The 16602-nt window shown below is 42.7% G+C and overlaps 1 protein-coding gene across 1 annotated transcript in view; it reads left to right on the top strand.

The window, feature by feature from the left end:
* RTKN2 (rhotekin 2) overlaps window positions 1–16602 on the top strand; it is a 64589-nt gene that overhangs the window by 17333 nt on the left and 30654 nt on the right. The window contains exon 6 of the mRNA XM_060241104.1: window positions 14994–15088. Coding sequence (XP_060097087.1) covers window positions 14994–15088 — 95 coding nt within the window. The remainder of the gene's footprint in view (window positions 1–14993; window positions 15089–16602) is intronic.

Here is a 16602-nt window from a genome sequence, read left to right as displayed (position 1 = left end):
GCCTAAAGCATCTGAAAATAGTGTGTGGGAGTGCAAATTGAAGCTTTAGCAATCTCTAAAAACCTGAATTCCTGCTACAAAGGGTTAGGGGGAGATCAGAGAACAAAGGAATGATCCAATTGGCATTTTGCCAGACCACTGGAAGGATGCAGCATCAGGAAACAGCTGTCAGTTTCCCTTCCAGAGATCAGCCCAAATGGAAACCAAATAATTGTCTCAAGAATTTACTTCTCCCCTAAGCTTGGGGTTAGAGGGAGAGAGAGGAGGGTCTGTTACTGTAAATTGCTTTCCATGTACAGGGGAAGAGAGCTGGGGACAGATCAGTTGCTGCTGTGGCCACTTTGGCTTAGCTGCCAGGAGGAGGCAGTTCGATGCCCAATTCCAGTTGTGAAGGCAAGTGGTGGAGTATTGACCTGGAAAGTGAGCTCAAGAACATAAGAACATAAGAGAAGCCATGTTGGATCAGGCCAGTGGTCCATCCAGTCCAACTCTCTGTGTCACACAGTGGCCAAAAAAAGGAGGTTCACAAGTGGGGCTAGAAGCCCTTCCACTTTGCCCCCCTCCCTCCCCAAGCACCAAGAATACAGAGCATCACTGCCCCAGACAGTTCCAATAATATGCTGTGGCTAATAACCACTGATGAACCTCTGCTCCATATTTTTATCCAAACCCCTCTTGAAGCTGGCTATGCTTGTAGCCGCCACCACATTCTGTGGCAATGAATTCCATGTGTTAATCACCCTTTGGGTGAAGAAGTACTTCCTTTTATCCATTCTAACCCGACTGCTCAGCAATTTCATTGAATGCCCACGAGTTCTCGTATTGTGAGAAAGGGAGAAAAGTACTTCTTTCTCTAGCTTCTCCATCCCATGCATAATCTTGTAAACCTCTATCATGTCACCCCGCAGTCGACGTTTCTCCAAGCTAAAGAGCCCCAAGTGTTTTAACCTTTCTTCATAGGGAAAGTGTTCCAACCCTTTAATCATTCTAGTTGCCTTTTTCTGGACTTTTTCCAATGCTATAATATCTTTTTGGAGGTGCGGTCACCAGAATTGTACACAGTATTCCAAATGAGACTGCGCCATCGATTTATACAGGGGCATTATAATACGGGCTGATTTGTTTTCAATTCCCTTCCTAATAATTCCTAGCATGGCGTTGGCCTTTTTTATTGCAATCGCACACTGTCTTGACATTTTCAGTGAGTTATCTGCCACGCCCCCAAGATCTCTCTCTTGGTCAGTCTCTGCCAATTCACACCCCATCAACTTGTATTTGTAGCTGGGATTTTTGGCCCCAATGTGCATTACTTTGCACTTGTCCACATTGAATCTCATATGCCACATTGACGTCCACTCTCCCAGTCTCAACAGATCTCTTTGGAGTGCCTCAGAATCCTCTCTGGTTTTTACCACCCTGAACAATTTAGTGTCATCTGCAAACTTGGCCACTTCACTGCTTACTCCCAACTCCAAATCATTAATGAACAAGTTAAAGAGCATGGGACCTAGTACTGAGCCCTGTGGCACCCCACTGCTTATCATCTTCCACTGTGAAGACTGCCCATTTATACTCACTCTCTGTTTCCTATTAATTAGCCAGTTTTTGATCCACAAGAAGACTTGTCCTTTTACTCCCAAGCTCCCATGATTCTCGAGCTTACTAAGGACCCTTTGATGAGGAACTTTATCAAAAGCTTTCTGGAAGTCAAGGTAAACAACATCTATTGGGTCCCCTTTGTTCACATGTTTGCTCATCCCCTCAACTGTAACAGGTTAGTGAGGCAAGATCTTCCCTTACAGAACCCATGCTGAGCCTTCCTCAATAACTTGTGTTCATCAATGTGCCTAATTATTCTGTCCTTGATAATGATTTCTACCAACTTTCCCGGTATTGAAATCAGACTGAGTGGTCAGTAATTTCCCAGATCTCCTCTGGAACCCTTTTTAAAGATGGGGGTGACATTTACCAGCTTCCAGTCCTTAGGAATGGAGGCAGATTTCAATGAAAGATTACATATTTTTGTCAGGAGACCCACAAGCTCATCTTTGAGTTCTTTCAGAACTTTTGGATATATGCCATCGAGACCTGGTGACATTAATTTTTTAATTTGTCTATCAGTTGTAGGACCTCCTCTCTTGTCGGGTCTTTCAACACCCCTTCCAAAATTAGCGGTTCTGGAGTGGGCAAACACTTCTCATCTTCCACAGTAAAGATGGAGGCAAAAAATGCATTCAGCTTCTCAGCCTTTTCCCTATCCTCCTTCAGTAATCCTTTTACCCCTTGGTCATCCAAGGGCCCCACTGCCTCCCTGGCTGGTTTCCTGCTTCTAATATATTTGAAGAAATTTTTATTGTTGGTCTTTATGTTTTTTTGCAATATGCTCATGGTCCCTTTTTGCCTGCCTGATCACAGTCTTGCATTTGATTTGCCACAGCCTGTGTTCCCTTTTATTAATCTCACTTGGACTAGCTTTCCACCGCTTCTTTCCATCCTTCTTACCCTTTACAGCTTCCATACCTTTGTTTGTTAACCATGCAGGCCTTTTCTTATACCTGTTTGTGCCTTTCCTAACTTGTGGTATATATTTTATCTGAGCTTCTAGGATTGTAGTTTTAAATCGCCTCCAAGCTTCCTCAAGGGTTTTGACTGCATTTACCTTTCCTTTCAGTTTCCTCTTCATATGCCTCCTCATCTCAGAGAATTTACCCCTTTTCAAGTTAAACGTGGTTGTGTTGGTCTTTTGGGGCAACTCCCTATTTATACAAATGGTGAAATCAATAACGGTATGGTCACTGCTCCCAAGCGGTGCAATCACTTTCTCCCTCTGAGTTGGAGGACATCTTGTGGGTGATTTGCATCTTACTTGTAGGGAGGCAGGAACTAAATCTTTTTTTCCCACTTTCTGTTCCTGCTGGGAGTCATCCTCAACCTCAGTTCTTTTCCTGCCTCAGTAGGGAGAGCAATCTAGAATAGACTTTGCCTTATCTTATTCTACCTAGTAGCTTCTGTGAGAGAGAATTTCCTTTACAAGTCCAATTCCCCCCCCCCCCCTCTTATTGACCTTCTATTCTGCTCTACTTTGTCCTGTGCATCTTTATTCACTGTTTTCCCTCTATAACTCTTTCTGTCCTGTGGAGTTACAAGGCTCTGCCAGTGTCCATTTTTACCCATTGCTGCAGCAATTTGCCCTAAGGACTTGCCTTGCTGGGCTATTTGTATTTAACTGGGCTGTGAGGAGTGACGGCTTCCTTCTGCACTGAGAGAGGGAGACTCAGAGGACACCTTCAGAGTGGAGCCGGCAAGACCCATTCACGGCTTGTCTTGGACTCCCAAAGGGCCTGATGGCTTTCTTCTGCACTGAGAGAGGGAGACTCTCAGAGGATACTTTCAGAGTGGAGCCGGCAAGACCCATTCGTGGCTTGTCTTGGTCTCCCTGTCAGCCTCATTTGAAGGAGGCAAAGATAAAACAAGCGCGAAAAGCCGGCATGGTGCAGCAGAGAACACTCCTCCGACCAGGAAGCAGATAAGGCAGCCCAGCACTCAATCGGGACAGGAAACAACCAGTGGTGAGTCATTCTTTCCAGTTAGACTGCGTTTAGTGAGCATAGCAAGCGGCGGCACAGAGCTTAATCCGCTGGAGGGTTCATCCTCCTCTACACTTGGTTCTAGAGTAGATCACCAAGAGGCTACTCAGGGAAGCTCACAAATGAGTATTGGGCCATTGTCTTTTACGCACAATTTTTTCTCTGAGATGAGAAAGCAGATGTGTGAGAAAATGTATTCTTTCTGCAAGAAAGGGCAGAACCATGTTTAGATCAAGATCTCTTCATCCTCTCCCTCTCTTAGTAGACCCAGTCATAACAGGGGTACTTACCGGCCAACTAAGGCTGCACAAAACAAAAGAATATGTCATTCAAAAAGGGGTAGAAATTCAGCTCCAGAGAGGGAGGAGGATCACTCTGAAAGGGGAATTTTTCTCAGATGAGGAGAAGGCTGAGCTTGAGGTGCCTGAACCTCTTAGATTTTAAAGTTGAGGCTTACCAATATTACTGGCAAAGAATTTGTTTGCCTTAGTCCTCCAGGAAGATGAGAAGTTTTAATGAACAAGAGGAGGACGAGCATAAAAAGGAAATTAAGAAAGAGTGAGAGAGTTCTTTCCCAGAGAGTATTCTTGGGAGGACGCCTACCCCCTTTACAGTTTACTTCCACAGTCAGATCAGGGCTGAGTAGGCCTGACCACTGGCTAACAGTATTCTCTCTAAGATGAGTTAGTGTGAGCTAGCTCACAGTTTTTTAGCTTCTGGCTCACACATTTTTGTCTTAGCTCAAGAAAAACGGCCTCAGAGCAAACTAATTTATACAGTAGCTCATAATTTTAATGGCAGTAGCCCATAAAGTAGAATTTCTTTTGCTCACAAGACTCCACAGCTTAGAAGGAGTATTGCTAACAAACAGTATCCAGTTTTTTCTCTAAAAGTTATATCATGTGTCTGCCTTTGCTAATGAGTTTCTTAAGGTTCCTTTAGGAGATGCACCTGTTACAGCCTTGCAACCCCATGGCATCATATCTGAAGATGGCCATGACACTATCAAAGTCAATCCTGACTTAAAATTTAAAAAAAAAATTGTCCCGAGAAGGGTCCAGGAAGCACCCTTAATAGACATTAGTTCATCAGCAATTGGATCCAGGATAGCATCTGGATGAGAAAGCTTATGCATTCTATTCATGATGATAATCAGGCAGTGGAGGTAGCTAATAAAATTATGAAAGCAGCCTCCTTTCTGACAGATTCCAAGATTATCGTCACTGCCTATCCCTTACATGGAGACAAACTCTTTGCAGAGAGTCTGGACAGAACCTTAGTTGAAACAAAGGACAAAAAGACAACAACAACAAAACAAGACCGTGACATTCTAACAAACAGCTTTTTTTCAAATTAGGCTTCAAAAATAGAGTTAAAAAGTCAGGAGGAAAGCAGTCAGAGAGATGCGACAGGGAGCCTCAAAAGCAGCAAGACGTGACTATATGAAGCACATCTAGTCCACCTTAAACAACAGTGGATAATTGGAGCAAATAAATAGTCTCCAGCAGTTGCAAAATAGAATTCCAAATGCTTTTTCTGCATTGTTTTTAAAAAGCAGTCACTGACACACACACACAACACTCTATAGGCCATACAACACCTTCTACACATCAAGGCCACTGAACAGGTTCCAGCAGAAGAAAGATCCTGTATGGGGTTTATTCCATCTTTTTCTCAGTCCCAAAAAGATTGAAAGACTGGTGAGTCATCTTCATTCTCTACACCTTCAAAAGTTTTTGAGGTTCATCGATCTCACCAAAGCCTACCTTTACATTCCAATCTTCAGGGGTCACAGGAAGTATCTCCACTTCTGCTTCAGCAACCACCACTACCAATTCAGGGCACTTCCTTTTGGACTAGCCTCAGTGTCTCAGGTGTTTACTAAGGTGCTGGTGAAACCTCACACCTCAAAGCACAAAAGATCAAGAAACTGGCTGCTTCAGTGATCAAAACCAGATTATCCTATCTGATGATGTTGGCCAAACTCCACAATCTTCTAATCTCTACTACAGATGCAACCCAGTGGGGAACGTTTTCATGCCAGACAGCTACAGATATACTTATGGCCTTATCAGACCCACATCCCCCAAAATGATAGATGTTTCACTTCAAATCCATTAGCAGTGAAGTACAGCCTACATCGATAGACCAAGAAATATATGTTGGGAGTCTGGAACAGCACCAAATCTTCACGCGTCCCAGCCTCAGTGGCTGGGGAGCCATGTTCAATCAATACCCGATCTAGGGTCAGTGATCCAAGAAAGCAACTAAATTTTGAATAAATGTATTGGAGTGAAGAGTAATCAGGCTAGCATTATTACGACTTGCAACAGAGGAATTACACATTTTAGTTGGATAGACAACATATTTGCCAAAGCTTATATCAACATGCATAGGGAGCCCAGCTCATCACCCCTTCACAAGAAAGCCCACAAACTATTTGTATGGACTCAGAAGCACCTGACATCCATCAAGATGGAACATGTAACGGGAGTAATAACAGTTCAAGCCGACTGGCTCAGTTGTCAGGTCATCACAAAGGAAGAGTGGTCACTCTACAGGAAGGTCTTCCAATAAATCATCATCTACTTTGGATACCCAAAGATTGACTTATTTGTGTCTCCAGAGAACCAACAACTGAAGAGGCTTTACTCCAGAGATCTCTACTCCAAGGCGGAAGCTACAGATGCACTGATGGTGCTGTGGCTGAAAGAAATTCTCTTCACCAGCCCTCCACTTCTACCCAGACTGATCAGGAGAGTCCGAGAATTTAAGGCAGAAATTCTGATAGCAGTTCCATACTGGCCCATAAGACCTTGGTTTGCCAATCTCCAAGATCCAGCAGTGGAACCTCCATTAAGCCTTCCAGTCTCAGAAGACATGCTTTGCCAAGGAGTGAGAGTCCATCCACATCTGAAATGCTATCATTTGACCATATGGAAATTGAAAGGAAGAAACTGTTTCTCCTAGGATACCACCTCAGGTTATGGATACAATTTTGGCCTTCCATAGATCTTATACAAACAGAATTTGTATAATCAAAATGACACTCATGCATTGGGGTAACAGAAAACAAGTGGATGTGTTCAAGCCCAAAGGCGGAGGGGATCCTCATGTTCCTCCAAGATGGCCTGTCCTAGGGTCTGAAAGCCATCACATTGAAAGTCAAGTTGCAGCTGTTTCCTCAGTGCTACATCACAATTATAAGGGGAGTATTTTAAAACATTCTCACATTTTTACTTCTTAAGTTGGGAGCTACACTGTCACAACCACCACAGACTCCCTGTGTGAAAACTAAATACAGTTCTTTCTGCTCTAACAAGACCACCATTCGAGCTGATTAAGGACTTTTCTATTACATCTCTTAGAATGAATGCCATTTTTCTAATGTCAACAACCTCCACAAGAAGGTTCTCAAAACTGGTACCCTATTGGTAAAGTCTGAGCTCTCTCTTTCCACAGAGAAGGTTGTGCTTCGCATTGACCCAGCTTTCAGGCCAAAGATAAAATCCATCTTTTCACAGATCCCACAAGATCGACTCACTTTCTTTTTGCCCACACCTTGTACATCCAAAGGAGAAGGTGTGGCATACACTAGATGTTTAAAGAACTCCAAAATCATACATCATCAGGATGGAAAATATCCGCAAGACAGACGTGCTATTTATAAATCTCTCCCACCCACACACATGGGCAAGAAGCTGTCTAATGCGGCTATCAGTAGAACTATAAGATTATGCATAACAGAGGCCTGTAAGTGACAGGTCCTATCAGTGCCAGCAGAAATAACAGCATACACTGTAAGGAGTGCAGCCACAAATGCAGTATTTGCGAAGCAAGCTTCACTGGAAGACGTGTGCAAAGCTGCTATGTGGTCTTCGGTCTTCACCTTCATTAAACATTAGAAGATCAATGTCTATGAGTTTGTGGATGCAAATTTTGGTCACAAGCTCTTACAACACACTCTGGAGGAGATCGATGGCAGTTACCCTCCCTTACCTTAGGGACACTGCTTTAAGATGTCCCACAAGATGTTCTCCAACTCAGAGGGAGAACGACCGTTGGACACTTACCGTGAAGAGTCCTTCTCCTCTGAGGAAAGGATGACATCTTGGCCCCTCCCAGACGCCATTATTTTCTCCAGAGAGGTGTTGCTACTTGAGTTTAAACAAAAACTAACTAAAATGACAGAACCAGAAGGAAAGATTTTATCCTCCCTTCTTCACATTTTCTATTCTTAATTGGTATCTGTGATTTCTTTCTGTTTTGCACTGTGTCTTTTACTGTTAACGTTTGTATCAGTCACTCTCTCTCTAGTTTTACTGCTTTTCAGAGTTGCCGAACTGAGATTGAGGGTGACTCCCAGCATGAACAGGAAGTGGGAAAAAAGATTTAGTTCCTGCCTTCCTACAAGTAGGATGGGAATCACCCACAAGATGTCCTCCTTTCCTCAGAGGAGAAGGACCCTTCATGATAAGTGTTCAATGGTCGTTTACATCTCTCATCAGGTCTTGGGCATTACTTAGGATCAAATCTGAGATCGCCCCATCCCTGATAGGTTCTATGACTATCTGTTCCATAGCACAGTCATTGAGAGTGTCTAGAAACTCAATCTCTTTCTCTCGACCAGAACACATATTGACCCAATCAAACTGTGGGTAGTTAAAATCACCTATTATGACAGTTTTTAAGTTTAGCCACTATCTTTAATCCTTCCATCATATTATAATCATCCTCTATCTTTTGATTTGGTGGGCGATAACAAACTCCCATAGTTAAATTTCCTTTTGGGCCCTCTGTTTTGACCCAAAGCATTTCTAGAAGGGAATCTAATTCTCTGACCTCAATCTTACTGGACTGTATACCTTCTCTGACATACAGAGCCACCCCACCTCCAACCCTTCCCTCGCTATCCTTCCGATATAACTTATATCCAGGAATCACTGTGTCCCACTGATTCTCCTCATTCCACCAAGTTTCTGAAATCCCCACAGTGTCTATGTTTTCCCCCAACACTAAGCATTCCAACTCCCCAATTTTACTTCGAACACTTCTAGCATTTGCATACAAACATCTATAATTTCCCAGGCAAGTTAGGCCCGCAACCTTCCTCCTGCTGCCTCGAGATTTTGGCAGACAGTCCATACTGTTTGTCACCATCTCAGTGGACAACTCTGATCCATTACCTGGTAGAAAAGTAACCACTAACCTTTCATCTCTTTGAGATGAGTCCTCCCGAACCAGAGACATTTCATCTTCTGTCGGCTTTCCCCCAAGATTTAGTTTAAATCTGCTCTGCCACCTTTTTGATTATAAGCGCCAGCAGCCTGGTTCCTTCTGGAGACAAGTGGAGACTGTCTCTTTTGTACAGCTCCCACTCGTTCCAGAAAGCATCCCAGTGCCTAACAAACTTAAACCCTTCCTCCCTACACCATCGTCTCATCCACACATTGAGACTTCTAATTTGTGCCTGTCTCTCCTTTCCTGCACGTGAAACAGGTAGCACTTCTGAGAAGGCTACCTTGGAGGTCCTGGCCTTAAGTTTCCCGCCTAGCAGCCTAAATTTTTTCTCCAGGACCTCATGACTGCATTTTCCCACATCATTGGTGCCAACATGCACCACGACCACTGGCTCCTTCCCAGCACTATCAGCCTATCTACAACACGTGTAATGTCCGCTACCTTCGCACCAGGCAGGCAAGTCACCATATGGTCATTACATGGTTTTGCCACCCAGCTGTCTACTTGCCTAAGGATCGAATCACCAACTACCAAGGCCCCCCCCTCCCTGCCCAGGGATGGTTCCTTGGTACAAAAGGATACCCGCTCACCAACTGAAGAAGTGATCCCTTCCGAGGGCACATTACCCTTATCCTCAGCACGGTGCCCTGTTCCCTCTCGACCCTCATGCTCCCTGGCAGCAATGGGGCTGCCATGTTCAGAGTGGGGCTCATCTAACACGTCCCCAAGAGTCTTCTCCGAGTGCCTAACTGACTCTCTCTGCTTCTCCAGTTCCACCACCTCGGCCTCAAGGGTACGAACTCGTTCCCTGAGTACCAGGAGCTCCTCGCATCAAGCACACACCCAAGACTTCTGTCCTGTGGACAGATAGTCATACATGTGACACTCAGTGCAAAACACCGGAAAGTCCCCACCCCCCTGCTGGCATTCTACCTTCATGATAGCTTTTTAAAATATACAGTCCCCCTTTAAATCCTGTTGTGTTTATATGGCTCTCCTTCTGGAGGGTCTACGTACCTTATTGGGAACACAATGAAAATAGGGATCCAGGTTCCTGGTCCTTACAGAGCCCCCAGGCCAAGAGCCCTTTAGCTCTTGCCCTTCGACTTGTGCCAAGCTTTCAATTTGATTTCCTCCCCTTAAGCTGCTTTGGGTCTCCATGGCTCCTCAGAGAGGGGTGATGCCCGACTCCTCTCAGTGCCTTTTGTTCACACAGCCGGCAGCTCCATCCATCCATCCATCCACCCAGCTGTGGTCATTCTGGGATGCTGGCTGCTCCCCTTGCCCGGGATGACACTGCCTTCTTTTTCCCTCAGAAATGGGGGGAGGCACCTGGCCAAGCTAAGCCAGAGAAGACCCGGCCAAGGGGTCCGCAGATTGGTCTCTGCCTCCTGGCTGTCAGCTAGAAGCCCCTTTGATATCCATGCACTGCTGTTCTCCTTGCACAGCATCTCAAGGTTGATTTCTCACAGTGGCCGGGACACAGGGCTGGCAGTGAGGGATGTCGAGATGAACTAGAGAATAGAGACAAAGGAGGCCATAGTACTATAGTGCTGCAGTGAAGAACCATATTGCTCTTGGTGTAAAACAATTTTATTGGTAACATATGGTAACAAATTATATTTCTTATCATTAATAACCTCTTTTATCTATCCCATATATCACTTTCTACCCACCCCTCCCCCCGTTACTTGACCCCCGCCGGTGTTATTTACTTAACATACTAATATTTAAAGGTACCCTTAACTAATAAAAACAAAAATTAATATTCTTCTTTTTTCTAAGACTTAATCATTATCAAAAATTGTCCAATGTTCTTTTATTTCCACTCTTTTTCTACATATCTTCTGAACTTTTTCCACTCCATCTTAAAAACTTCTAAATCATAGTCTCTTAAAGTTCTTGTTAATTTGTCCATTTCACACCATGTCATAACTTTTACAATCCAATCCCATTTCTCTGGTATTTTTTCTTGCTTCCACAACTGCGCATATAATGTCCTAGCAGCTAAAAGCAAGTACCAAATTATAGTTCTATCTTCTTTTAGAAATTTTTCCATTTGTAATCCCAACAGAAATGTCTCTGCAACTCTCTTAAATTCATATCCCAAGATCTTAGAGATTTCTTGTTGAATCATCTGCCAATACTTTTTTGCTCTTTCACAAGTCCACCACATATGGTAGAAAGAACCTTCATGTTTTTTACATTTCCAACATCTATCTGGCATCTTGTTCATCTTTGCCAATTTTTTAGGAGTGCTATGCCATCTATACAACATTTTAAAACAATTCTCTTTAATACTATGACACGTCGAAAGCTTCATAAAGTTCTTCCACAAGTCTTCCCAAGTTTCCATCTGTATTTCTTTATTTACATTAATTGCTCATTTAATCATTTGATATTTCACTACTTCATCCTCCGCAGACCATTTTAAAAGTAATTTATATATTGTCTCCAATTGTCTCCAAAAGTAAATTATATAATGTCTCCAAGCAGAACTTTTCCCATTTCTGTTTGTTCTTTTCTTCAGTTTTGATATCATTATCCACCAAACTCTTTATTTGTTGCATTTGAAACCAATCATATTTATTATTCAACTCTTCAGCAGTTTTCAGTTCTATTTAAGAACCATATTGCTCTTGAGTATAAACCAGTGCTGTATTTCAGAGTAGGCTTCAGCTTGTATTTCACAAGCCTTGAATGGAAACTGGATTGAACATATGAAGCTGCCTTATACTGAATCAGACCCTTGGTCCATCAAAGTCAGTATTGTCTACTCAGACTGGCAGCGGCTCTCCAGGGTCTCAAGCTGAGGTTTTTCACACCTATTTGCCTGGACCCTTTTTTGGAGATGCCAGGGTTTGAACCTGGGACCTTCTGCTTACCAAGCAGATGCTCCACCACTGAGCCACCATCCCTCCCCAGATTTTTCTCTGTTTCCTCCCAGCAGTCTCCTGAGACATCTGAAGCTATTGTCGGGAGTCCCAGAGAACTTTGTAGACAAAATACCAATTGGCTGCAATGAAGAGACAAAATTGGGCTTCTTATGTCAGCTGAAGAAGGAGAGGCAATATTTGCCTGAGTCTCTTTCCTTACATGACATTTTTCTTCATTACACTTCCACTGCTCCTAATATCTACTTAAAGTGTGAAGGCGAGGCAGTTGGCGTAATGGGGGTGCAGGGCAAGATCTGTGATCATAGAACACAGTGCGTTTGGAAGGCCATGCAAATAGTCTAGCAGGCGTTCCACCTCTGGCCTAGATTCAGTACCTTTATTGTAATAGGAATATCAATATACCACTTATGAACAAATATTCTGTAGATATAGCCAGTGTACTGACAGAACAGGCTGCTTGAGAGCCAGAAGGGTCTTTTTTTAATATGGAGGTATTAAAAAGTTTTTAAAACGTGTAGGAAGAACTGGGGCCACAAAATACTCTTCCAGTCCTAGCAACGATGGCTCGTTGGTTTCTAAAAAGATACTTCCATTTAAGGCAATAATCTAATTCAAACATTTTGGCAAAATACTGCAAGTGATGCTAATTAGCCTGTTAAATTTGAAAACTGATAAAGATTTGGAAGATGAAGCAATTGGCAAATGATAAGAATTTGGAAATGGCATACTGAAGGGAGCCAAAAAGAGGAGAAAATATCATGTTTTAGAAGGAAAATGGTACTGCGAAGCATATTTCAGTGGTTAAGTAGTATGTTTTCCTTGGCATATCTTGCACTATAAATAGTACAGATCTTTTAAAACTAGCTAACTTAAACATTCGGCACAAGAAGATTTTCATCTGTGTTTTATTTTTTAAAAATTCAGTTATTTTAAATGGAACAGAATTATTCAATTACAGATGGCTTTTGTGTGTTTGTCTAGTGACTGAAAATCTTTTGGTGGGGATCCAGTAACTTGTTTTCAACTGTACAAAGACTTTTCCCTTGATGTGCTAATGGGAATTGTGCAGCAGTGGTATTTATCCTTTATGGCTGTGCAACATGTAGTTTTTACCCTATAAAGTAAATTATTTGGAGGGAAGGGAAGGAACCTCCGTATTAGGTGCAGGCAAAAATTATAGAGCTGTTAGAAGAAAATGGAGCTTGTTCAATTGTTATCTTCTACTCCTGCTGAATAAGCCAAAACAAGCCACAAATGACTTTAAAACCTAAAGCTGCTACTTAATGGTTTTGATCTTAAAAAATATAAATGAGAGTTCAGAGAGGGAATTCTGCTATCTCTTCCTTCTAATTGTAGACCTGAAAAAAAAAATCATGAGGGTCAGGAGCTATTCAGAAATGTCATGGATTGTAGTATAGGGAGCTGTAAGTAGTGTGGTAGATTTTTTTTGCCTCCAAGGCCCTAAGCTCTCGCTCTGTTTGTGCAAGAATGTGGGGGTTATTTCTGTTGATTTCATCTTCCCATTGTAGCTTCCCGTGTTAAATCCTGCACTAGTCCCAAGGTTTCCCTAGCCCTCTGGAGCAGCTTATTGAGGGATGCTGGAGGCTGCAAAAGGAAGTGGCAAAATCCTTTAGAATCATAGGGTTGGAAGGGACTTCCAGGGTCATCTCATCCAACCTCCTGCACAATGCAGGAAACTCACAAATACCTCTCCCTAAATTCACAGGATCTTCATTGCTGTAAGATGGCCATCTAGCCTCTGTTTAAAAACTTCCAAGGAAGGAGAGCCCACCACCTCCCGAGGAAGCCTGTTCAGGAAGTTCTTCCTAATGTTGAGCCGGAAACTCTTTTGATTTAATTTCAACCCATTGGTTCTGGTCCTACCTTCTGGGGCCACAGAAAATAATTCCACCCCTTCCTCTATATGACAGCCCTTCGAGTACTTGAAGATGGTGATCATATCACCTCTCAGCCGCCTCCTCTCCAGGCTAAACATGCCCAGCTCCTTCAACCTTTCTTCATAGGACTTGGTCTCCAGACCAGTGTTCCCTTTAAGCTGAGTTAGCGTGAGCTAGCTCACAGATTTTTAGCTTCCAGCTCACACATTTTTGTCTTGGCTCAGGAAGGATGACGCAACAGCACACTAATGGATGCAGCAGCTCACAACTTTAATGCCAGTAGCTCACAACTCTAATGCCAGTAACTCACAAAGTAGAATTTTTGTTCACAAGACTCTGCAGCTTAGAGGGAACACTGCTCCAGACCCCTCACCATCTTTGTTGCGCTCCTTTGGACCCGTTCCAGCTTGTCGATATCCTACTTAAAATGTGCCCAAAGACATCTAAACAACAGTGGAACAGACATGGTTTTTGACAATAATGAGAGGAAGGAAATCCTCTGCAATGATTACTGTAGGTATCACGTGCATTTGCTGCATTATCTTTACCTTGTAGATCACAATAAATATTATTCTGTATTTACAGTTTAATAATAATAATAAATTTTAATTTATATCCCGCCCTCCCCACCGAAGCACCCTCAGGGTGGCTTACATGACATAGTACATTGTACCATGATACAACAATAAAATTCAAAACAATTTGCAATTAAAATACAATTACATAAAAACAACATTTAAATTAATAATTTAAATTACAATATAACATAAAATGGTGCTATAGTCTTAATATGCATATGAACACAGTTTTTGTGGTGATGGTGCAATGGTTCCACCTTAAAAGTTCCACCTTGAAAGAGGACGGTTTTACAAGTCCGACGGAACTGATTAAGGCTCCGTAGGGCCCGTACCTCCTCTGGTAGCTGGTTCCACCATTGGGGTGCTGTTACTGAGAAGGCCCGCTCCCTTGTCGCTTTTAGTTTGGCCTCCTTTGGTCCGGGGATTTTCAGCAGATTTTGTGAGCTAGATTTCAGTACTCTCTGGGGAACATATGGGGAGAGACAGTCTCTAAGGTCTTAATTTACCTGTCTTAATTTGTTGTTCTCATTGTTCCCTAATTCTGTAATCCTAATCTTATTGAATTGTTCATTGGGCATCTAATGATGTCTGATTGTATTGTTAAGATCCTGGAATCCTCCTTGAGTCTCAGTAAGAAAGTCAGGTTATAAATAAAGTAAATAAATGGTAGTTATGAATAGCTCCAAACTGAGTAAAATTATTTAAAAGGGCTGGAAGACTCTGCCATAAGAACAAGGCATACAAATTCCTTTGGATTAACTGTACTGAATCAATCTGCTTTATATTAACCAGTGGTTCAAAATACAGCTTACTGGCACATGCAACTTTGGGACTGGAAAGCATTGAGGACAATTTCAAGACTCACAACCTTACTATTGAAGGAAATGGTAGGTTCAAATATAGTATGATTTTTAAAAAATGAATGAACAAAATGTTGCATCTTGGCTTAATGGTAATATACAATGGCTATCTCCCCCCCCCCTGCAGTTTCTTCCAAACCCTGCAGATTGTGGGAGGGAGGTGCTTCTATTTGCTGTCTCAAAACACTTGCTGGAATGAAGAAGAATTGCAGATTTATACCCCGCTCTTCTCTCTGAATCAGAGACTCAGAGCGGCTTACAATCTCCTTTCTTTCCTCCACAACAGACACCCTGTGAGGTGGGCGGGGCTGAGAGGGCTCTCCCTGAAGCTGCCCTTTCAAGGACAACCTCTGCCATAGCTATGGCTATCCCAAGGCCATTCCAGCAGGTGCAAGTGGAGGAGTGGGGAATCAACCCCAGTTCTCCCAGATAAGAGTCCATGCACTTAACCACTACACCGAACTTCTATTTAAGGTGGTTGAACATGTTCCTTCACAGCTATACCCACATCCCTTTCCCATGATGCTTTTCTAGTCTAACAGCCTATCCTATGCATGCTTATTAGGAACTGCATCTTTGTTGAGTGTGGCTTGCTGTCACGTAAGAGGATTGCAGCCCAAATATTCAGACTTAGGGAAAGGGAAAATTTTAATTATTCCAGTATCTTTCTGTATTTCAAATCCAAGTTCTTCTGAGTTTTGTGAAACATGTTTGCATATTTCTCTCAAATCTTAAGCAATTCTAGTATCACCTACTTAATGAAAGTTGTTTTTCTGTTCTCTGCAATGATTGATTACAGAGATCAGGCAACCATTACCTGCAGTGATTTCATTGGAAATGCACTCCAGTTGCCCTTTGTGTGGGTGGGGGGGGGGTGGAGAAATGCTGCAAGCTGCCCTGTACACCCAAATTTGGCATCCATGAGTGCTATGCCATCTGACATGTTTCCTGGTGCCCATTGTTTCTTGAGTCTTGGGGATAAAATCCCAAGAGTCTTGAATGGAACAGAAAGAAGAGTGGAGCTTCTGATCATTCCCTACTAGCTGACTTACTGGCAAAGCATTCCTCCCACTTTGGGCAAAAACATCACAGTTGTGCACACACAACTTGGCCATACGTACAGACTTCCTTAGGCCTTTTGGGCCTGGAAACCTCTCACTGTGGTTCTGTGTACAGGAAATAAGCCCACCCCTTTCTTTAGAAGCTGGAATCAAACAATGTATTTTCCTCTATAGTAGTGCCTACTACCCTTTCTCAAAATTCCAGACTACGCACAGATTCAACAAGATCGAGGATCCTTTCTCTAGATTTCTCTAGATTTTGAAGATAATAGAAAGTTCAAAACCTGCTGTTCTGAACCAAAGATGAACTCAGGCATACAGACTTTGTTGCTAGATGAACAATAGACACTGTATCAATTATAGTAAACCCAAGAAAAAGTAATTCTCTGAAGCATGGTGACCTGCTAAGGATTATAGCATGTCTTGGTCCCCTTAAGTCATCTTAATCAATGGAGATTTCACCCTCTGAAAATGCACGAG

The sequence above is a fragment of the Heteronotia binoei genome, chromosome 6 (assembly GCF_032191835.1).
Source record: "Heteronotia binoei isolate CCM8104 ecotype False Entrance Well chromosome 6, APGP_CSIRO_Hbin_v1, whole genome shotgun sequence".
NCBI classification, from domain to species: Eukaryota; Metazoa; Chordata; class Lepidosauria; order Squamata; family Gekkonidae; genus Heteronotia; species Heteronotia binoei.
The sequence above is the reverse complement of the archived record's forward strand: the minus strand, read 5'-3'. Positions and strand labels throughout refer to the sequence as shown.